The 11,156-nt window shown below is 32.9% G+C and overlaps 1 protein-coding gene and 1 long non-coding RNA gene across 2 annotated transcripts in view; both read left to right on the top strand.

Annotated features, from left to right (window-relative positions):
• Positions 1-5,537: 5,537 nt before the first annotated feature.
• Positions 5,538-7,607, top strand: LOC106468376 (keratin-associated protein 19-2-like). Its single transcript, XM_013928797.2, has 3 exons — positions 5,538-5,612; positions 6,298-6,667; positions 7,478-7,607. The coding sequence occupies exons 1-2, from the start codon at positions 5,601-5,603 to the stop codon at positions 6,655-6,657; spliced, it is 372 nt and encodes a 123-aa protein (XP_013784251.1). The 5' UTR covers positions 5,538-5,600; the 3' UTR covers positions 6,658-6,667; positions 7,478-7,607.
• A 3,149-nt stretch (positions 7,608-10,756) lies between these two features.
• Positions 10,757-11,156, top strand: part of LOC111088008 — a 2,774-nt gene continuing 2,374 nt past the window's right edge. Inside the window, exon 1 of the long non-coding RNA XR_002612635.1 lies at positions 10,757-10,822. This is a non-coding gene — a long non-coding RNA (uncharacterized LOC111088008). The remainder of the gene's footprint in view (positions 10,823-11,156) is intronic.

Below are 11,156 nucleotides of genomic sequence, written 5' to 3'. Positions count from 1 at the left end.
TCGCCCATCCACTAGGGGACGTATTTATGTTTATTTGTTTGAAGTTAAGCACAAAGCTACACAAAGGGTTATCTGTGCTCTGCTCACCACGGGTATCGATACCTAGTTTCTAGTGTTGTAAGCCCTCCGACGTACCGCTGTGCCACTGGTGGGCGTAGTTAAGTTTAACTACATCGTTAGGTGGTTACATAGCAGTACTTAAACTACGAAGGCCACTAATCAGTGTTAAAATTTCAATTTTAATTAAATAAATTTTCTATAGTAACGATTAAATAGGATGTTTCGTATTCCTTAATTGTAAATTTTCTTTAAAATCACTTTGTTTATTTTGCGCGAAGCTACGCAATAGGCTATCTGGCCTCCATCTTAAGACGGAGAATCGAACTTCCGGATTTAGTTGCTGTGGGACAAATTAAAAATGTTGTTATAAAAATGTATTCACTTATAACGTTGTTTTTTGTTTGTTTGTTGTTTTTTTTTGGAAACTACACAGCAGGACTGTAGTATAGAGCACAGTCGTTAGCCAGATCATGACTGAACATGAAACATGGACTCTAATGACATTGTGAGGTTCCAAAATCGTTTTAATATAACGTACTGAATCATCTCTGTATATTTTATGTAGTGGTGACATTTTGTAAGTCCACTTACTAAGATAATGATAGTTCCTGTCGTAAGTTTCCCAGTATTATTTTATTGTTTTCATTAATACCTGCCATTGTTTACTATCTTTTAAATCTGAATCGTTAATTGAATCGTAGACGAAACGTTTGGTTATTCGTGCAAAGCTATCTGCGAACCGTTAATCTAGTGGTAAAGCAGCTAGTGAACAATTTAAATCTGAATGGTTAATTGAATCTTATCTATAGACGAAACGTTTGGTTATTCGTGTAAAGCTATCTGCGAACCGTTAGTCTACTGGTAAAGCAGCTAGTGAACAATTTAAATCTGAATGGTTAATTGAATCTTATCTATAGACGAAACGTTTGGTTATTCGTGCAAAGCTATCTGCGAACCGTTAATCTAGTGGTAAAGCAGCTAGTGAACAATTTAAATCTGAATGGTTAATTGAATCTTATCTATAGACGAAACGTTTGGTTATTCGTACAAAGCTATCTGCGAACCGTTAGTCTACTGGTAAAGCAGCTAGTGAACAATACTCATTGCCAGTTCTTTGGCTGCACTAACGAAATAGAGATACTGTACCAACACCCATATAATGTACACAAAGCTCCAGCTTGCGGAAGTATCCAGTGACTCAGCGACAAAACTTACGGCTTACAACATTAAAAAACGGGTTTCGATACCCGTGGGTGGCAGAGCACAGGTGGCCTATTGAGTAGTTTTGTGCTTAACAGCATAAGAAAAAAAAACGAAAAAAATTACTGAACGAAAAACGATCATGGATCCATAGTCCTGCACGCTAGCCTCTGGACTACGTCTGGTCTTTACGCTTTAATTACAGCCTTTTTCCTAATAGTCAACTTATCTAAGACAGTCAAAATGAATTCATAGGAACGTTTCAAAGAGACGGAAGTTTCATTTTCATATCAGTTATCATTGTTATTATCGCTATCCATAACAGTCCACTATTTTCCTTCTTTGTTTGTCCCGTGTGTCATATCATATAAGATCGCGTTTAAAACTCCCAAACTAGGTCACCGGGTTTCATTCAAGTTTCGCCTGGAGATAAATAGATAAGAAGCTAAGGTCAGTCCGTACTAAGATACGAAGGCCAAGCTAGAGATCTTGCACGTCACGCCCGATAAAGGAAGTACGAACATATGTGATAACAGATTTGTTTTTTTTCTCCCTCTCGTTTAATACCTTTAGACCTGAAGGTCAGAGTGAATTATTTTGTCATGCACATTGATAATACCACGTCATTTCAACTGAGACACACACACACACCCTCAAATTACCGAGTTTCTTACTTGATACTGTAAAATCATACTGTCTCGGTGCTTTATAACTACTGAGAATCATACTGTATCGGTGCTTTATAACTACTGAGAATCATACTGTCTCGGTACTTTATAACTACTGAGAATCATACTGTCTCGGTACTTTATAACTACTGAGAATCATACTGTCTCGGTATTTTATAACTACTGAGAAATGTATTTATAATTACGTATTAGAAAGAAACATTTTATAGTTTGTTTGTTTGTGGAATTTCGCCCAGAGCTAGCCGTCCCTAATTGTAAAGTGATAGACTAGAGGGAAGGCATCTATTCTACACCACCCACCGCTAGCTCTTGGATTACTCGTTACCATCACTTTATAATTCCCCTACAGTTGAATGGGGAAGCATGCTCGGTGACGGAATTGAATCCAGCGATGCTCAGGTTACGAGTCGAGTGCCTTAACCACCAGGTTATCATTGAATAAAATAATTGGTTTTTTTTTGTATGTCTTTTTTTTTTAAATTGAAAAGCTACACAATGGATTTAGGCCGTATCTACGCTCTATCCAGTGTGTGTGTGTGTCAGAAAAGTTATCTCTGATATATCGATGTTATTATTTTTTTTTTAGAGATACTTGTAAATTTGAGTTTAACTTTCAGATCAAACATTCCACCTGACAATAAAACACGTGAAATGGCGAGTATGAAATGTAAAACTTCAGAATGGTACAAGTTATTAGGGAAATAAAACGACCACCCCTTTTAATAAGCTCTGAAAACTACGTGTTTCCTCCCATCTTATCCATACAGAGATTTATATAAGCACTGATTGGCTTAACCGAACAATTCCTTATAGCCACATAAACACTTGGCATTATTACCACGGAAACGTTTGGTTTGGTTGTGGTTAAGTGCGGTGAACGGTTCATGAAAGTTGTTTTTTTTTTTCTGAAATATGCCAGTGGCAATAAAAAGTTTGAAAGTACAAAATAATAAATTTATTCATGTCTATTGGGTTCGGTTACTTAAATAATATTTAATTTTTTGTTTTAGTTTTTTTTCTATCAAAAAGCAATAAATAACAGGTGACTTAAAGATATCTCACTTGATATACGTTTGTCTTCTTTGAAAGTATGTATAAACAATGTGTGAAAAATAAATCCCTCAAATGATTAGTGAGATGTGAAGATGAAATGCGATTGTAAATTTAATGTTTTACCACTTATGAATATAATTACCGTTTCTGTTTTTGTTATAAATATGACAGTAACAATTGAAAGTATATAGACTGTATGTTTACCCCATGTAATAAAAGAGGAAATTGAATGTTTTACCCCATGTAATAAAATAGGAAATTGGATGTTTTACCCCGTGTAATAAAAAAGGAAATTGGATGTTTTACCCCATGTAATAAAAGAGGAAATTGGATGTTTTACCCCGTGTAATAAAAGAGGAAATTGGATGTTTTACCCCATGTAATAAAAGAGGAAATTGGATGTTTACCCCATGTAATAAAAGAGGAAATTGGATGTTTACCCCATGTAATAAAAGAAGAAATTGGAAAAATATCACCAGCACCCCCTAGTGTCCACCTCCACTGACTGATTTATACTTATACCTCTATAAATCAATCAATCAGTTTATTTTAGAGCAAAGCCAATTGAGCTATCTGCCATTTCCACCGCGGGGAATTGAACCTCTGATTTTATTGTTGTAAAGGTTGCACTGGAACTATGAAATTTATGCAATTTAAAAGAAAAATAGCTTTATGGTGAAAACATCTGTTAATTATTTGCAAAGTTAAATACATATATTATATAAATTCCTATGTATTTTAACATTTTACAATATGAAAAAAATATGCATATATATATATATTAGGGATGTATGGGTAGTAAAATTGGCCGAATACTTAATACGTAATCGACTGTGATTAGAAAAACCTTACTTTGACAAGTACTTAATTGAAGTTAAGCTGTTAAAATTGTTTAAACAACCTTTAAAAACCAACAGAATGTAAATTTAACATCTTACTTTCTGTTCTGTGTGAAATAATGTTCATGAATTTATTTCAATAAGTTCATGCTCCAATTTCAATATTGGGCTAACTTCACTTAGATATGGTTATGGAACATAATTTTTAATTGACATTTCCACTAATTTTCCGTCAGTAATTTTATTTTACGTTGACGTAAAACATACCTGGAATTACAAGTAAAAATATATATATATATATATATTAGAATTGGAGGTTATAGATTTTGCCAGACTGAAATATTTGAAAACGTCTGAAATATATTGATTGCAAACGTAATTAGGAAGAAGTAGCCTGTTGGTAAGTAACACAATTAGCCATGGTTCATGTTGGCAGTATTGTGTAAAATCTGCCTAGACTAAGAAATTCAACAAAACAAAATTAATTCCCCCATACATAGCTATAATAATACAAAAAACGGTATCATAACGCTTAAGAAAGATAATTATAAACGTTTTATTAACGGATCTAATTGAAAACACTTTTTGTAAAGTCATAAAAGACAGAAATAATCAAAGATGTCAATTTAAGTTTATTGTATGAGCAGGAAACACTTAGAAATAAAGCAACCTTAATACAGAGATCTAACTGTAAAGCTATAGTACACATTTACTTGCCAGTATTGAAGCAATGAAACGTTTTCAACTGGAATGTAAATAAGAAAGAACCACAAATTCAATAGTTTATTGACTAATCACGTGGTTTATAGCTAGAAATCAAGAGTCAGACTATATAATCTTGTATAACATTCTGAGCATTTACAAAACAAACAATAATCCTGCGTCATTATGATATTAATATCTTGCTGAAATACGATGTTAGCTTACAGTCAGATGATTCTGAACACATTGCTCCCTAGTGGCACAGTGGCATTAATTGAAATCTTAGCTTTCTTCCTGTGACTCTTATTTTCTAATTAATCCAAACTCTTAAATTTATTCCTAACTCTCTTGTTGTAATAATAAGTTTACTCCTCAGTGGCACAGCGGCATGTCTGCGGAATTACAATGTTAGAAACCGGGTTTCGATACTTGTGACAGGCAGAGCCCTTTGTTTAGCTTTGTGTTTAACTACAAACAAATAACACAACAACACATTAATTATATGTAATAAAAAAGTTACACATATTTTTTTACATGCATTTTCAAACAAAAACATAAACATATTTTCCTCTCGGTCGTATAACAGCTATTTAATGTTTGTTTGTTTTTTTATATTATTTCTCCTTAAACCTTTAAACACAGAGCAGAAACGTAATTTTTCACTACAGTAATCTGTAGCTGTAGTAATGTGGCATAATTTAAGAATTTGAACAAACTTGTTTATATGCAATACAATACTTACCATTAATATTTTTACAGGAGGAAAAAAATAAAACCTTGGTACATTTTCCATACTGTACAGGTAAACATGGTAAATGGAATGACATTGACTGCAACATCGTACCAGCCAAACCGAGCATTCTAGGTGAAATTCAAAATTACAAAGAAAAATACACACGTTGCGACCAACTTATAAGACCTTGGTGTTTTATGGATTACAGCGTGTAAAAAAAAAAGACTTCTGGGAGTATAAAAGGAACCAGGACTTCTCTTCTTGTCATACGCTGAACAATACAACTCTCATAGCCGTATTTACAGCTTTTTCAAACTACAAACCATGAAAACTCTGGTAAGTTAGGCTTAAAGTACTAAATAAGCACCCTAATATTATTTTGGTTATTCGAAAATATTGTTTATATTTCATTTTGTAATTTAGAATGCCAAAAGTGTTTTTTATCATCTTTTTAGGTATGTCAATAATTTGTTAAAAGATAACATAAAATCTAACACTGTACTTCAGTTGGCTCAGTCAGTTTGTCTTTAGCTGACACAAAATTTAAAAGGTCATTAGAGACGAAAGCGATCAAAAAAGTTGAATTTACTTTAATAAAATATCGCTTTTTCTAACTTATAAAGAGAAATAAAATTGAAATTTAATAACTTGTTTGATAAAATAAAATGCACAAGAATATGGATCTTTCATATTTATCAATAAAGGCGTTGTTTGAAAGTGCAATCTTTTGGATAATAAGATGAAGCTGCCACCTATCGGAAATTAATATGATGAAAATTTTACTATTTGTACTTAGCCTCTAAGATTTTTGAACCATAAAATATCAACGTATAAAACAGTTTAGCAATTTTATTTTTTCTTTATGACGTTATGTTGTGTTATTTTTCTTTATTTTAGTAGTCAATAGTACTAGTCAACATTGCAATGTTAAGACTGAAATACTGCATAATGAACTTTGTTTCATTTGAAAACAATTGTATATTTATCATTAATAATGCTACAACATCGTTTTTTTATATAGGTTGCTCTCACTTTCCTTGCCCTGTGCTCTGTGTCTTTCGCTGGGCTGTTAGGTGGCTTCCTTGGAGGTGCTCCTTACGGAGGTTACTATGGCGGTTACTATGGAGGAGCTGCGGCTGTTACAGGTAGCTCTGCCATCACCCACAGCTTCGACAATCAGCGTGCTCTGACTGGTTATGGTTATGGATACCCAGGCTATGGTTATGGCTATGGCTACGCTGGCTACGGCTACCCAGGCTATGGTTATGGCTACGCTGGCTACGGTTATCCAGGCTATGGTTATGGTTACGCTGGTTATGGCTATCCAGGCTATGGATACGGTGCTGGTTATTATGGAGGTCTTGGCTACAAGTTCCACTAAATTGATATCGGTAAGAATACTGCATAACATTGAAAGGAAAATCTATAATATTTTGATAGTCGATGTCCGTAGAATTGAAATTGTAACAATTTACATTATATATATATATATATGATTAAAGTATATATGCATATACCCGAATAATCAGACGTTAGCTAGTTTTGGAAGCAAAGAAATAATTCATGCCAAAACACCACAAGAAAATCACTTACGTATATAAAACTTATTGCTCTATCGTTGTACCGTATTTTGATCCAGTGTTTCCAATCATTACGTGACAGTTATAAAGTTTAGTTTTAAGTTTGTATTAAAAACTAATAAGATTTATGTTCAGATCAATTTAAAAATTAAGTTGTATACAATGTTGCCTAACAAAACTAAGTTGTGTACAATGTTGCCTTACAAGAAAAACTAAGTTGTATACAATGTTGCCTAACAAGAAAAACTAAGTTGTGTACAATGTTGCCTAACAAGAAAAAAATACCCAACTGAAAAAAAAAATGCTCTGAATTCCAGAATCTGTTGCTTGTAAGGCAACATTGTACACAACTTATTGTTTATTGTTATGCAAGTCATTCTTTGAACTGCCTTTGGTCATAGCTCGTAGCATTTCCTAATGTTCTGCATAAGTTGATATATAATTCAAACAACTATTTCGAAATGTGAGTCTCCTACAGTTGTGTGTCTAACAAACGATACTTATAATTACTAATTTGGTTTCATATACATTTTAATCACCCAATAATTATTCAATAAATATTGGTATAGTTATATAAGTTTCTCTATTAATCTAAAAAGTTTGAATTTCATATTTTCACAGGATGATTCCTCTCTCTGTCCAGCCAGACTTACAAGATATTGAGAAATAGACTCTCTATACTATATGTGTGTACATAGTTGATGTTTATAATATAATATAATTGGCTAGTAAATAAATCTTATCTTCTTGCAAAATAATGCTTTTGTTTGATGTCTGCACTCACATGTCTTTTAATGAAACACAAATAACTTTATTTTTTTTTACCAACCGTTGTTGACGTTCTTAACGGAATTCACAATAAATGATTGTATCTGGAGATTGAAATGTTGTCCTAAAAATGGCTTAATTATCATGAATCTTTGCGACAACGTATTTATCACGTTATCACCTGGAATATGAAAACTGTTGAGCCAACTTTCTACAAAGGGAAAAATCCAGAAGAAGTCACACTTACTCCACTGTGATATTGAAATAAACACTTTGAATTTTCCTTTTTTTCTTTTAAATACATTTTTCAAAAGGAGAAATCACACAGATTTGTATGTGTTATATTATTATATTTGCCATAGCTACATGATCACAAGTACGTCATTCAGTGTATATAACAAGCTGAATAACTGTGTACAAAACGGTATTTTAACACGAGATAATCGACTCATTACTAGACTACTAAAACAAAAGAAAGGACTTGTTTACATGATCTTAGATTCTTTTCTGCTGATCCGGAACAATGGAAAATATGCTTCTTTAAAGTTTTATTGTTTTCCTTAAGACACGCTTTGCAAACAATGAAATAAGTGTCTAAGTAAAGTAGATTTCTACGTAAATGTAAAAATAATTATTATCGTAATTTATCTTTTTGACTCAAGATGGCGTGTTATTGTAGACTATGTCTTTTCGTAGCCAATATTCTGCCTGTGTAACTGTGTTCAAATGAACCGTTAGTGATTATAGGTTACAACAGATAAGGAAACTGAATAAATAGAGTTGTTTAAACATTTGTTTAACAACAAGTAAAAGCTTGGAATGGTATATTCTTTCATTGGGGTGTGTGTCTGTGAGCCAGACTAGTTTCGGAGAATTCCACTCCTCATCAGTGACTTTGAAAGAATAGACCATTCCAAGCTTTTTATTTGTTGTTAAACAAATGTTTAAACAACTCTATTTATTCAATTATGTACAAGCTGCCCAGTGTCGGCTAACAATACCAAGAATTAAATTGTGGCGAAATGCTACAAGTTCTTCAACTACCTATAGAATGATAGGTTTCTTTTTTTGTGAGTGTAAAACACTTGAATACACCAGTTAGATAAGGACTATTGAAAAATTTCAACTTTGCCCAGTTTCAATTTTAAGCGCACTGGGGTTTCTAGTCGGGGTGTCGCATAGTCTGGTTAGGCCCGCAACTCGCATTCTGTGGGTCCGTGGTTAGAATCCCATCACGAAACATACTCACCCTTTCATCCGTGTAACATTATAATGTGACGGTCAAATCCACTCTTCTATTGGAGTAGCCCAAGAGTTGTTGGTGTTGACTAGCTGTCTTCTCACTAATGTATCACTTCTTAATTAAGCCCCCACCCCCAGTGACACAGCGGTTTGTCTGCGGATTTACAACGCTAGAAACTGGGTTTCGATATCCGTGGATGGACAGAGCACAGATAGTCCATTGTGTAGCTTTGTGCTTAATTACAAACAAACAAAATTTTAATTAGGGTCGGATAACTCAGATATCTCTCGAGTAGCCTTGCACGAAATTAAACAAAACGTTCCAACTGAGGCTTGAGATGTAAAACATCAGCACCACAAGTAATTGATAATATGAATTAATTAATTTGAACAAGTGAAAATGAGACAATTAAATAAACATTGCGATTTCCTAGGTTTCAGTCAGATACATATTGTGTAACATTTAATATCTGCAAACATGTTTGTGTAGTAAAATGAAAGAAAAATTATCTTAAACGAAAATATATATGCTCAGACAACTCTGAATAGCAGTGATAGTTACTATATGTATGCTCAGACAATTCTGAATAGCAGTGATAGTTACTATATATATGCTCAGACAGTTTTGAATGGAAGTGATAGTTACTATATATATGTGCTCAGACAGTTTTGAATGGTAGTAATAGTTACTATATATATGCTCAGACAACTCTGAATAGCAGTGGTAGTTACTATATATATGCTCAGATAGTTTTGAATGGTAGTGATAGTTACTATATATATGCTCAGACAGTTTCGAATGGTAGTAATAGTTATTATATATATGCTCAGACAGTTTTGAATGATAGTTACTATATATATGCTCAGACAACTCTGAATAGTAGTGATTGTTACTGTGTCTGAGTCTGCTAATTTCACCCATAAGAGTGACCATTCGTTATACTTGCAAGTCCTAAACACGTTTTACCAATATGAAGATATTTTCAACAAACATCTTCTATGATTTATTTAATGGAAAGTTCTTCTATGAAAATTTACTCTTTTTGCTTCCCAAAATTGATGATAAAACTAGTACAATGTCCAGTTTAACTAAACGTTTACAATATTGTATTAAAACTAGGATATCAATTTAAGGATATCAATCTCGCTCCGAAGCTGTTCATTGTCTATAAAAATGTCTTGCTGTCGATAGCCTTATATAAATATAATCAAGTCTACATTTTTATTGAAGGTGTTTGTTTAACGGATGCTTACCTTGAAAAAAGTTGTTGGACACAACGACTTTGTAAAACTATACCCAAACACCCTAGAACTAGAAGACGGAACTGGTCTTTTCCATTTTTAATTACCCTCACTCATGGCCAAGTACATGAAATATACAAAAACTATACCTAAACACCCTAGAACTAGAAGACGGGACTGGTCTTTTCCTTTTTTAATTACCCTCACTCATGGCCAAGTACATAAAATATACAATGAACAATGCAAATATTTGGAGAAGTGTAATCAGAACTGAAACAAACAATTGTCGAAGGGTCAGGGTCATGACCTTGCTTTCAGATTACGGCTGATTTCTAAAGGTTTTCAATCCATTCTTAATCTAGGTTTATTAATGGTACGGAAATGACGTTATTATTTATTGACAATACTTTATTGAAATATATTTCTTCTGTTATCTCCCTCTTTCGTGTATTTATAGTATTTAAATGATATAAAACGCCCTCTTTCGTGTATTTCTAGTATTTAAATTATATAATTTAAAATTATATAACGAGGTTAGAAGCTATTTCTCAGCCTTCATTATGTTAATTATCTTTATAGATTGTTATCATCAGGTGGAAGAGAAAAACTGGGTATAAATTTAAGAGAAAGACGGAGATAGACCATCACATCACTCCAGAGTCTTGACTGCTAAGCCTAATATTTTCTTCAGAGTTTTCTGGAATCATGAAGTTGGTGAGTGCCTACTATGTTTTAAGTTTTGTTTGTTAGTATCTAACAGAAAATGAGACGCTTTAATACAACAACATCAAATATCTAAACTTAACACAATTGTCGTTGGAGGATTATATATTTGTGACTGCTTTGAAAAACTAAAAACTTTTTCTTTGGGCTCCACAAACTAATAAATTACTTTCTATAAAGAGAACCCTTACGTATTTCAAAATACGTTCGTAGCCTAAACAATATCAGTAACTAAAAGTATACTAAATGACAATTAGGTTACGAACTGACAAATAGCTGACTCAAAGTAATTTATCAACATGTGATTTGTTTGTTTGTTTGTTTT

Source organism: Limulus polyphemus, unplaced genomic scaffold, assembly GCF_000517525.1.
Source record: "Limulus polyphemus unplaced genomic scaffold, Limulus_polyphemus-2.1.2 Scaffold2984, whole genome shotgun sequence".
Lineage (NCBI taxonomy): Eukaryota > Metazoa > Arthropoda > Merostomata > Xiphosura > Limulidae > Limulus > Limulus polyphemus.
This window is presented reverse-complemented; position numbering and strand designations above follow the sequence as displayed.